Source organism: Capricornis sumatraensis, chromosome 15 (genome assembly GCF_032405125.1).
Source record: "Capricornis sumatraensis isolate serow.1 chromosome 15, serow.2, whole genome shotgun sequence".
Lineage (NCBI taxonomy): Eukaryota > Metazoa > Chordata > Mammalia > Artiodactyla > Bovidae > Capricornis > Capricornis sumatraensis.
In genome coordinates this window covers 75,642,698-75,655,368 of record NC_091083.1, presented here as the reverse complement: position 1 = coordinate 75,655,368, position 12,671 = coordinate 75,642,698, and the positions used below count along the sequence as shown (strand labels likewise).

At 50.0% G+C, this 12,671-nt stretch overlaps 1 protein-coding gene across 1 annotated transcript in view; it reads right to left on the bottom strand.

Moving 5' to 3' along the window:
- TOX2 (TOX high mobility group box family member 2) overlaps nt 1-9,045 on the bottom strand; it is a 153,828-nt gene extending 144,783 nt beyond the window's left edge. The window contains exon 1 of the mRNA XM_068987526.1: nt 8,947-9,045. Within this exon, the coding sequence (XP_068843627.1) occupies nt 8,947-9,045 (99 nt within the window). The remainder of the gene's footprint in view (nt 1-8,946) is intronic.
- Nucleotides 9,046-12,671: the final 3,626 nt, after the last annotated feature.

Genomic DNA, 12,671 nt, shown 5'->3' with positions numbered 1-12,671 from the left:
CACTGGCATAGCCAACTGTGGGCAGTGTGCATTTCCAACTCCTGCCCAGACCTACTGATTAAGAACTGTGGGATGCGGCGAGGCAGGGGTGGCGTGGGGGTATGTGCATGGCACCAGCATTCTGAGTTCCAACTGCCCTCCAGGTAATTCTGTTGCACTAAAGTTTGAGAAGCAGAGCATCTCTGACTACTGAGGGAAATCAAACATAAGTCATTAAACTTTCCCACAGCAGAATGTAAATTGGTGCAGCCACTATGAAAAACAGTATGGAGGTTACTCAAAAAACTAACAATAGAGTTACCATATGATCCAGCAATCTTACCCCTAGGTATATATCTGGAAAAAATGAAAACTCTAATTCAAAAATATACATGCACTCCAATGTTCACAGCAGCATAATTTACAATTGCTAACACATGGAGGCAACCTAAGTGTCCAACAAAAGACGAATGGATAAAGAAAATGTGGTGTGTGTGTGTGTGTGTGTGTGTGTTTATATACATACATACATATATATAATATTACTCAGCCATAAAAAATGAAATATTGCCATTTGTAGCAACGTGGACAGACTTAAAGAATATTATACTAAGTGAAGTAAGTCAGAGAAAAATAATATATGACATCACTTATATGTGGAATCTAAAAAATAATAAAATCAACTTATTTACAAAACAAAAACAGACTCACAGACATAGAAAATAAACTTATGATTAACAAAGGGGAAAGGAGAGGAGGGATAAATTAGGAGTATGCAATTAACAGATAGACGCCGCACGCACGCTAAGTCACTTCAATCGTGTCTGACTCTTTGTGACCCTATGGACTCACAGCCCACCAGGCTCCTCTGTCCGTATATGGGATTCTCCAGGCAACAGTACTGGAGTGGGTTGCCATGCCCTCCTCCAGGGGATCTTCCTGACCCAGGGATCGAACCTGTATCTATTACATCTCCTGAACTGGCAGGAGAGTTCTTTACCACTAGCGCCACCTGGGAAGCCCAACAGATATACACTACCACACATAAAATAAACAACAAATACAGTATCTTGAAACCTATAATGGAAAAGAATCTGAAAAAAAAATACATATATGATGACTAAATCACTTTGTTGTACACCTGAAACTAACACAATATTGTAAACCAACTATACTGCAATAAAAAGAGAAAAAGAATGCCAGATCCATATAGGTGAAGAATATTTTATAGGCATTTATAATAATATTAAACCCTCTACCAAAACGAACAAAAATTTTCCTACAGCAGAAAACCAAGAGACGGTCACCAACAATGGTCTGGATCCAGCAACAACGAACGGTTCATACTCTGAACGATAACTGTAGCGCCCCCGCGTCTTTCCACTTAAAACCTAAGCAGCTCGAATTCAACCCTCCGCATAATGACCCCTACTGGTATCCCTCTTTCCTGCAGGCCGGTCTCCCCAACTTAGGCTGACAGTATCCCCAAACCACCTTGCAAGAGCTGCCCCTCTGCCTAGAAGGTCTTCCCACCACTCTGCATGCGCCCCACATAGCCCGCTTGGTGTTTCTTGTAAGACTTTGCTATTTGAAGCCTACTCACACCTCTGACACTGTCATTTCCCCAGACAGTTATATAGTTAATTGTGACTCTGCATTCTAAGCCAAAATATTACAGATCCACATGGTCTTTCATCTAGGAAAGCCAAGTTTCCTATCAAGTCACTGACCCTTCAGGACAGGGCTGAATCCCCTAGCACACAGTAGGCACTCAAGAAAACTTGTTGAGCATCAGAAAAACCCAGCAGAAAATCCAGCCTTGTAAAACCACAACCCTGTTGCTCTTTCTTGCAGGCACCAGAAACAGCAACTGTACACTAGGAAATTTAAGCCTCAGGATAATTGATCAAAATTTATTATCCTGTGTTATACAACATGTTTTCACTAAGTTATAAAATTACAATTTACCACGACTCATTAAGTTAATAATTACTTGCCATATGTTTTTCCTGCTGCTCCCAAACCATGCTGAAACATCACTACGTAGGTTTTCAGTCCATGTAAACAAACAAAAAAAAAGATAATGGCCAACCATGTGGATAAAGGATTTGCTGACAGGGAGACACAGGACTAAAATACCAGACAGAAAGCGTAAACCTCAAACTCTGCCACTGTCATCACCATCATCTCCTAGTTTACCTGTGCCACTTTCCAGATCAGTGGTTCTCAAACAGGGGTGATTTTGCTCCCCACCCCTCAGGGAACACTTAGCAAAGTCTGGAAACATTTTTGATTGTCATGACTCGAGGGGAGGTGCTACTGGCATCAGTTGGTAGCGGCCAAGAATGCTGCTCCACATTCCATCATGCATGGAACAACCCCCACAACAAGGAATTGTCAGGTCCAAACTGTCAATATTGCTGAGGCTGGGAAACACTGCTCTAGATTACAGGGAACTTCCATATCCGTTACTTAAACCTGAGCTTCATAGCAACAATATGAGGAAGGCATTATGCCTCCCTTGTACAGATGAAAAAAACTGAGACTTGGAGAGGTTAAATGATGTGCACAGGTCACCAGCCCTCGCCAGTGAACCACACAGCTGCAATTTGTACTGGTCTTCTCTGCCTCCAAAACCCACCTTCCCTCCCACACAGATTCAAGAAGGAAGAAGAAAAAAAAAGACGCAAAGGAAGTGCACAGTTCCTTGTCCCTCCATAATGCTGTGCAGTGACCGCTTCAAACTGGAGGCCCGGGAAAATCAGATCCAGAGACCATGGCATGAAGAGACCTCACGTTAGGAAGACCCTTTCCCCAGGAGCCTGCGCTGAAACTAGATTTCTCTTGCATTTTAACTTTCAATTGTGCTGTTCTTTGTGAATAGAAATGAAAGCATTTCCTGCTGGCGCCGAGTGCCTCACAAGCAGGATTTCTAGTCCTCAAGGCAACCTCATGGGGGTCAGGGGTTGGGGTGGGGGGAAGTATTGATGTGCCCATTTTCTGGATGAGGAGACTGAGGCACAGGGAGGTGAAATAACTTGCCTGCATTGAGCATCAAAGCCATGTCTGCTGGGTTACAGAATTTACACTGCCTTTCTAACCTGAGACCAGCACTGGGAAATCAGAGGAGCAAAATAAATGCCCTACAGAATCACATGGAGCTGGCAGCTATGCCACACAGAGATCCTTGGGATAAGGATAAGGCTCTTCCCAGCTTATTGGCTGCTCTCCATGCTGGGCTCAGTCCCCCGGGCCTACGCAGGGAAGCTCTTCTAGGAATGTCAGGTCAGCCAAAAGACTCTTGGCCTCTGCCCTGCCCTGAACACCATGCGCTCACTGCAAAAGTCTTCAGATTATAAGAGCCAAACAGATGCTAAGTTCTTCAAGCCACAGGGAACAACAGGCCAGCCCAGAATTCATTCATTCAGCAAATATTTACCCAGCACCAATGTGCCAGGCCAGCTCTGGGAATACAAAAGTAAAAGGAGACAGAGACGGTGGTAACCTACCTACTGAAGTATATGAGAGCCCAGCTCTTCAAAAAGCATAATCCTCATCCTTGCCAGGGGGACCCCACTCTACAGTTATAAAGGACATGCCCAGACTTTATTTCATTAGATTTCCACACCACAGACCCCCATCTCACAAGACTAAGGGTCACTAATTTGCTCTCCTTTTTGCACAGAGGGGAACACAGGTCCCGGGTATGGCATTTTCATGCTCAAGGTCATCCAGTAAACTGGGGACAGCTGTGCCAGACCTGGGCTGCTGCTCCTGACATCGGTAAGGTATAGAAGTGTGGTCCTTGTGGAATCTTTGGGACAGGCTGGGGGAGGACATCCTATAGAGAACATCCTTGGACAGAAAGTGAAAAAGCCTCCTAACAGAAATACAGGCGCCCTTCCAAAGTTCCCCCAGGACCAGCCAGCCCAGGGCTCCTCCCCCAGGGACCTGCCCACAGCCACCAGTGTCCCAGCAGAAAGATGCCATGGGGATCTCACCTACCAGGGATGCTGAGCAGGCCTCTCCAATCTCAAGTCTGGGTGAAGGTGGGACCAGGCCCTCCCACTTCGTGGATTTTCGTCACAAGGAGCCACCAATCACTCACTACCCAAGCTTGTCTAGATCGCATCCAGGGGTAAGATGCTGTGCCCAGAGCTGTGGGGGTGGAGAGTTGAATCATTCACCCACCAGCACAATTTCCTGAGTAATTATCGGTCAGGCACTGTGCCAGGTGCTGGGCACAGTTCCTGCCTGGTGGGAGCCCACAAAACCCTGTATACAAACAACTGAACCACTGCTACATAACATGTGGTCTCCGGAGTGGCAGCAGCAGGACTGGGAGCTCGTCAGACACGCAGACCCTCAGGACCCCAGCACAAATTAGCTGAATCAGAATCTCAGGGCAGGAAGGGTGCCCCGGAACCTGTGTTTCAAATCTTGCCAGATGATTCCTATTGTGTCCATCAATTTGAGAACTCCTGGTCTAGACCACAAGGCCTTCCCCAACCTCACTACTTAAAATGGCAAACCAGTCCCTGGACCTGACACTCCTAACTCTCTTCCCTGCTTCCTTTTTCTCCATAGTTGTACTGATGGCATCAGTCACAATACCACAATGATCTCATCCATATATTTATGACTTCCCATGCTGATACATAAGCTCCAGAGGGAAGCAATCTGAGTCACTTTGTTTCACTTCTGTTGCCAAGTACGGTGCCTAGCACAAAGATGTGCTCTATAACTGTTTGTTGACTGAGTGATGGATGGCAGAACATGCCAAAACCCAAGCAGTAACCAGTTCTTGGGGGGATGCCTGGAAAAAGACAGAAGGTTACTGACCATGGAGCACTGCATGGAGAAAATGGTACCCAAGTTGGCCCTGAAGGATGTTTGAAACAGGGATGAAGGATATGTGGAACACAGAGATGCGAAGCCTCTCACTGGAATAGGTCCCAAGTGGTGGATAACATTGCTATCTAATTAGTAGCCGGTATGCGCCAAGAACTTTTATTCCCTATATTAACTCAATTAACTCTCCTGAACCTCAGAAGTAGACAGTGTTGTCCTTAAGAGGACACTGAGGCTCAAAGATATTAAATAATTTGCCCCACTCACAGAAAACTTGTATAAGGATGTTCACAGCAGCTTTATTTATAACAGCCCCAACATGGAAACAAACACAAATGTCCATTGGCAGGTGAAGAAATAAACCAATACAATGCGATATTACTAAGCGATGAAACAGAACAAATTAGGGATAAATACAACATGAATGAATCTTAAGGACACTTTATTGAGCAAAATGAACCCAGATGCAAAAATGTATATGCTTCATATGAAGTTATAGGACTTAAATTGACTTAGTACACATAAACTGAATTTAAATAAACCACTGATAATAGAAATCAGGTAAGTAGTTTCCTCCAGAGGTAGGGAGTGTTGACTGGAAAGAAGCATGAGGGAACTTTCAGGAGTGACAGAACGTTCTATATCTGGATTGGGATAGGGGTCACAAGGGTGGTTGTATTTGTCAAAACTCATGGAACAGTACACTTCAAATTTCCATTTTAGTGCGTGTAAATCACACCTCAATGAGCTAAAATCATTTGCCCTAGGTCACAAAGACACAAGCGGCAATTTGAATCCAGATGTGTTCAATGCCACTGGCCGGTTTCCACTAGTCTGCCATCGTTGAGCGGGGAGCCCCAGGCAATGCACCCATCCTGCTAAAGCACCTTACCAAAACCCAAATAAAGGGACTTCATAGTTACCCTAGAAGGATGTCATAACTTCCAACTCCCAGATCGTGACAGAGACCTGTGCGGAATGCCAGACAAGCATCAAACTGCGAGTCCAGGACCTCGGGTTTAGGCCTCCGCTGTGCTCTTCATCTGCTGTGTAACCTGTGAGTGTCCTACTCCATGACTCAGTCTCCCCTTGTATGAAGGAAGAAGGAGGGGATCAGTGGTTCCCCGTAGGGAGACACACAGAGCTACAAGGCCGCAAATCCCTATGCTGAACCAGGCACCATTACTACATGAAATAAGTAATGTACCTCTTTCATATCTTATAAGCTATTTTTCAAATGCATGCTAATATTATTGTGATTAATAAAATAAACTTCTATTTCAAAGCAAAAATGAAACCCTAGCAGCTTTGTCATTGTGCATTTTCTCAAACAAAAGATACCAAAAGAACAGCCACTGCTCATGACTTTGGTTTAAAGAGGCTGGAATCTCTATGTTAGAGGATTACCAAGGGGACAGTCACCAAGGGCCCTTCCAGATCAACTGCCCCATGGTTGTCCAGCGTCACTTGGCAAAGGCCTGTCCTTGTGTTTCTCAGGTTGGGTCCTTGTGGGGACCAGGCTCTTATCTAGATTCCAGTGACCAAGCCCCCAACGTGTGGGTCATGTCCTGGCTGTGCACCCCAGTCTATAGATCCCAATTGTGGTCATGGTTGCATCTTGGGTGTGTCTCCCCTCCAGTCTGGAGAGTGACCAGGATCTCCCCAGTCCCTCCTTGCTGTACCAAGAAGCTTGGGAGAACAAGGGGCATCAGTTCCTTGGTACAACATGCACCACCACCCCCAACCACTAGCACTGAAGGCGAGTGCCCATTGGTGATCTGCTACCAACAAACAGGCTTCTGACTCGTCCCTCCCTGAGCCAAGTGACATCCTCTGTCTCCCCCTGCCACCAGGCTGCAGGATTGAGAAGCATTTCCCACGTCCAAGTAGAAAGTCAGATCTGGTTTTCACCTACCCTAGTGACCCAAACGCCACCCTCCTCCCACCTGGACACACCCTGCGTTCTGGGCCAGGGGTCGGGAGATCACAGACAGAAACCAGAATCATCAGCTTCTCCTTTCCTGACTGGTTTCCTCCCACCAGGGTTTCACACTGGATCTTGGTGCTGAGTCAGAGCTTTACAGAACATCAGAATAAAGCAAGGGCCTCGGCTGAATGCCACCTCCCAAAGGCCCCCTCAGGAGACCACCTCACTCTAACCGCGTTTACAGAAACACCACCCTGCAAAGGAGCACTGCAGGTGAGGGGCACCCACCTAACCAGACTTTGAGGCACACATCCCCAGACTCACCCATGCCCCCAAACCAGAGGCTGGAACCTGGCCAACTTCATATTTAAAAAACTAACAAAGCCAAGGGCAGCAGATAGACCACTGCCCACCCCCCACCCCGTCATCCAACTGTCTTCTGCTTCCTAAAGATTCCACTTGCTACTTCTCATCAATTTCCCCTCCATCAGATGGAAGCGGCCAGAGAACTGGCCTTCTCTTGAAGACACCATCCTCCTCTTCTTCTAACTTTGCAGGTCACTGGACCAAAGATAAATCGCCCCATCCTCCGCTCAATCTCACTTACCGCCCGTCCCAGCCCCAGGTCTGGGGGCCCCGGACCCCACCCCATGCCCCAGGGGAACTGCCCAGGGCTCTGCCCCTAGACTTCAGAACCCGCTCCCCAAAGCCTGAGGACGCAGCCAGCGAGGTTCAGCCGGGGCGGCCCCCAGGTTCCGCGAGGGGACGCCCCCTCCCCGCAGCATCCCCATAGCAAGAAGCTCGAAGAAGAGCCTGCGGGGTGGGGTTAAGACCCCGGAGGGGCGCCGACCCAGCCACCGGACTGGCACTCACCACGCAGCGCCACGGAGCCCGCGCGTCTGCGCCTTGGCCGCGGGGAAACCCACGCGCGCCGTTCAATCCGGGCTCCGAGTGACGAAAAGCCGCGCTCGGCTCCGGCCAGCTCGGGACCGACGCACCGACCCGCGGACGCACGGACTGTCCGGCTTCCTAACTTAAGTTTGAAAGTTCCCTCCCGGGCGAAAGAAGAGTCTCGGACTGCGCCGCTGCCCCGCAGGGTCCAGGGCTGGGCTGGCAGCGCGGAGCGGGGTCGGACGCCGCCCGTCCCGGCTTCCAGAAGCGAGAGCTCTCACCGCGCCCGGGCCGGGCAGCGCGGCGGGGACCTGGCTGCGGGTATGACCTGGTCACGGGTTGGGGTGGCGATCTCGGGAAAGAAGGGGCGCCCCTCGCCACAACCCCAGTCGGGAAAGCGCCCGCTCGCCGTTCCGGGGAGGGGACAGGCCTCGATGGGCCATTACCAGCTCAGAATCCGAGGCTCCGCCGGGTGATGACAACCGATTCGTAAACGGCCCAATTCGTGCGCTTCGGCGGCAAGAAGTTAAAAACCCCGACGCGCGGGTGTGGACGGCCGGGCACGGGATGCTGCTGCCCCTGGGTGTGACCGCGCGTGACTGGGTGACTGTCAGGGCGATTCGTGTGCCTGAGATTCACCGTCCACGGGGTGGGTGGCTGTGGGTGACAGCGTGCGACTGTGGAAGTCACTGGGAGCGCGGGCGAGTGACTGTCGGAGCGACTTCTTTGTGTGCTTGTCCCGAGTTGTGGCCGCGTGTGGCGGCGTGGGGGCACGCGACGCGGTGTGCGGCGGCGTCGCGTGAGAACGGTGACTTGTGCGTGGCGGGGTGACAGTGCAAGTGGGCGCGTGACTGTGTGGTTGTGTACGGACGAGGGTGACCTGTGCGGGACGGTAGTGTGAGCAGGTGCGTGGCTGGGCGACACTGGGTCACTGCGCATCGGCTCGTGAATGCGGGCGAGGCCGTCAGGGGGGACGTGGTGAGTGTGTCACTGTGACTTCGTGTGAGCAACTGTCGGGTGACTTCTGCCTGTGATCCCAACAACTCCGGGCGTTGAGTGTCACCGCCAAGGGGATCGGCGTGAGCGGCGTGTGTGCCCGTCGGCAGGGCTGGGGGGTGCGTGTGCCCGCGCGTCCACACCGCCAGCATCTCCCCGCGCGTGTCCCCGAGAGCGCCCGCGTCCCGAGCCGCCGGGGGACCGCTGCCCGCGCGCTCCAGCCCGGGACGCTCCGGCGCGGCGCGGGGTCCGAAGGCGCGGGCAGGCCCCGCCCGCCGGGCCCCCACCCCGCCCCCGCCTACCTTGCCGCAGTGGTAATAGTCCAGGGGCGCCAGGCCGGCCGGCTCGGCCCCGGGCCGCGCGCCCACCGCGGGCGCCGAGGGGTACAGGCGGACGTCCATGGCGGGCGCGGCGGCGGCGGCGGCGGCTCCCGCGGGCAGTGCCTGGGCGGGCGGCGGGTGGGAGCCAGTGTGCGAGCGGGTGTGCGAGCGCGGGGGGCGGGCCGGGGGCGGCGCCCGGCGGAGCGCCCCGCCCCCGCCCGCCCGCGCGCGCTATTGTTCCGGCCGCGGGCGCCGCGGAGGGCCGGGGGCCTGGGCCCGGGGCGGGGAAGACCGCTCCCGCGGGCTGGGCAGCCGCCGGGTCCCCCGCCCGGCTCTCCGCCCCCGCGGGTCCCGGAGGGTTGCGCGCCCGTCCAGACGGCCCTTTCCCGTCCCGCCTTCCGCCACCAAGGGTGAGGGGAGGGAGAAAGCCGTACTACACCCCTCCGCAGAAGTGGGACTCTCCCCGCCCTAGATACCAGGGCGTTGCTGAGCCCGGAAGGTGGCAGAAAAGAAGGAACACTTTCGCAGATGGATGCTGCGTTACCCGGAGTTGCCCAGAGCCCGAGGCCGGCCGATCGTAGGATGTCCTCGCTCCCGGTCCCACTGATCTGAGTCACTGAAAGACCGGCCCTGAGGGGGTTGGGGGGCTGCTACTTAAATTCTCACTTTACAGATGAGGAAACTGAGGCAAGGACTTGTGGGATCGGTAATGGAGTAGGCTCCGCGGTCCCCAGAGGATCCAGGACTGAAACCACCTGGAGGAGTCTAAAGCATCCTTTAATGACTGAGAGTGAAGTTCTGGGGAAGCGGCCAGAATCGGCCACCCCCATCATCAGGACCAACAAAACGCCACCACTAACCACGGTCTCCTGGAGTGAGAGACTGGAAGTGAGATGGCTCCCACAGTGGGGCAGAGAGGTGACTGAGACGAGCTCCCCCTCCCACAAAAAAAGCCCCTAACTCTTCCCATCACCAGCGGACAGCTAGCCTGTGTTGCTCCTCCCCTTCCCATCTAAGAATTGTCTACTCGGAGGGCCTCTACGCCCTCACTTTCCATGGACTGGGCCACCAGCCCTGCCCTCTGGTTCCCCACTCTGGCACACTCAGGATGCCTGGCTGGGAAGGGTCTGAGGCCAGGAGGTGGAAGCAGGTCAGAATGGGAGTCTTGAATGGCAGCAGAACATGAGATGGCATCTGGAGAAAAGGGAGTGAGCCTCTTGCCCTCACAGGAACCAGCTTGGAACTTAGCTCCCAACTGTGATCTGGGCTTTGCTGGTCCTGGCTTCAAGCTAGGACCACTTATTCATGACCATAAGGATGCCCTGATACAGGATAGGTGAGGGAAAGAGGCTTTCACTAAAGGTTTGGGAACAACAGAGGGAAATTACAGCTCAGAAAGGAAAGAACTTCTAAATACATTTCGTCAATCATTGTTTCTAAAATTCATTGTCATATCTTATTATGAATTTCCACTGGTCCCTCTCCCTTTTTTTTTTTTTTTTTCCAATCTGAACATCCAACTGACCCAGCAGCATTTATTGAAAAGATCACCTTTCCTCCCACTTCTCTGCAGTGTTAACTTTGTCATAAACCAGGCAGTCCATATGTTCATCCGACGGTTTCTGAATTTTCTAGTCTGTTCCATTAGCCTGTTTGTCTCTCTTTGAGCCATTGTCACATTGACTGAATTTCTGTAGTTTTCAATAAGTCTTTAATGTCCCATAGACTAAATCTACCCACTTTTAAAATGTAGAGTGCCTTGACTATTCTTGACATTTGCACTTTCATAAAACACACACAATCCTGCTGAAATTTGATTGCTATCACATAGAATCTTTAGATCAATTTGGGTAAAACTGACATTAGTAAATATTAAGCCTTCCTATCCATAAACATGGTATGTCCCTTCATTTATTTAGGTTTTTTAAAAAAGTCATCTCAGCAGTGTTTTGTAGTTTCTTATATATATAACTTGCACACATTTTAATAGATTTAGTCCTGGATATTTTATGGTTTTGATGCTATTATCAATGGTTTTTTTTAATTTGTGAGGATTTTTTTTAAAATTTTCTGTTTGCTGCCAATATAGTGTGCTGGTTTTAAAATACGTCAGCAAATTATTTGCTGCTGCTGCTAAGTCACTTCAGTTGTGCCCGATTCTCTGCGACCTCATAGATAGCAGCCCACCAGGCTCCCCCGTCCCTGGGATTCTCCAGGCAAGAACACTGGAGTGGGTTGCCATTTCCTTCTCCAATGCAGGAAAGTGAAAAGTGAAAGTGAAGTTGCTCAGTCATGTCGAACTCTCAGCGACCCCATAGACTGTAGCCTACCAGGCTCCTCTGTCCATGGGATTTTCCAGGCAAGAGTACTGGAGTGGGTTGCAGATTATTTGATATCCTCCCAAATAATGGAGCCTTATAACCTTCCTCTCTAAAAGTGTTGGTTTTAATGGTTTTTAATAAATTGAATGTAGCAGAAGTGATACAGAATTGAGTCTAGGTTATGAAAGTTGATATATCTTTTGCCTGGCTCTTTGTCTTGGGACATTTGTCTTTGGAACACTAAGCACTATGTAAGAAGCCCTAAGCTGCTTTGAAGAAGTCTAAAGTAGCCCACACAGGAGAGGAAAATGCCACCAGTCCCCTGCCATTCTAGCTCCATATAGTGACTGACTGCAGTCTTGAAACAATGAAAAATCCTGAAACATCCAGCTGAGTTCTTCCTCAATCCAAAATGCACAGAAATCATAAGAGATAATAAACAATTATAATTTTAAATCATAAAGTTTTGGAATGATTTGTTACTTGGGAATAGAGATCTGGAGCATACATAGAAATAGATTTTTGTGCAATGCCTCTATATCTAGCAACACTACCAAACTCGCTTATTCTAACAATTTTTCTGTAGATTCTTAGGTGGCACAGTGCTAAGAATCCACCTGCCAATGCAGGAGGCCCAGGAGACGCAGGTTTGATCCCTGGGTCAGGAAGATTCCCTGGAGGAGGATAGGGCAACTCACTCCAGTATTCTTGCTTGCAAAATCTCACGGATAGAGGAGCCTGTGGCGTTACAGTCCATGGGGTTGCAAACACAACTGAGTGTCTGAGCACACACAAACACAAGCAGGCAAACATTCTATTTCATCTATAAAAATGAGAGTTTTCATTTTTCCTTTTCAATCTTTAGACATTTATTTTTTTTTCTTGCCTTGGTGCACTGGCTAGTATTGCCAGTACATTTTGGAAAAAAGTAATAGTAACAGGCATCCTTATCTCATTCCTGATCTCAAAGGAACATTATCAATATTTCACCATTTATTATGTTGCCTGCTGAAGTTTTTTTTTTTTTACTTGCTTTTTTGTTTAATTTCATTTTGTTTTTGCAGGTTGAGGAGATCAGTCCTCACTGTAGATCTTCTGGGTTAGGAAATAAGACTGCTGTCATGATTTTACAGATAAGTATGAGGCCTAGTGAGGAATCCTCAGCATCACAGTGTTAATAGCTGGACTAATCAATCAGTGGTACCTAAGCCTGGAATCTCACTTTCCATTGCCCATATTTCCACAGTCTTGATCTCACTGACTCTGGTTGGGGCTGTAGAACAATAAGCACCAGAGGATGGAGGCCCAAGTGCAATGGGTCAACTTCGGAAAGCAACTCGGCCACCCTGTCAGTCACCTATGTCCACCCCTGTCAATCACCTATGT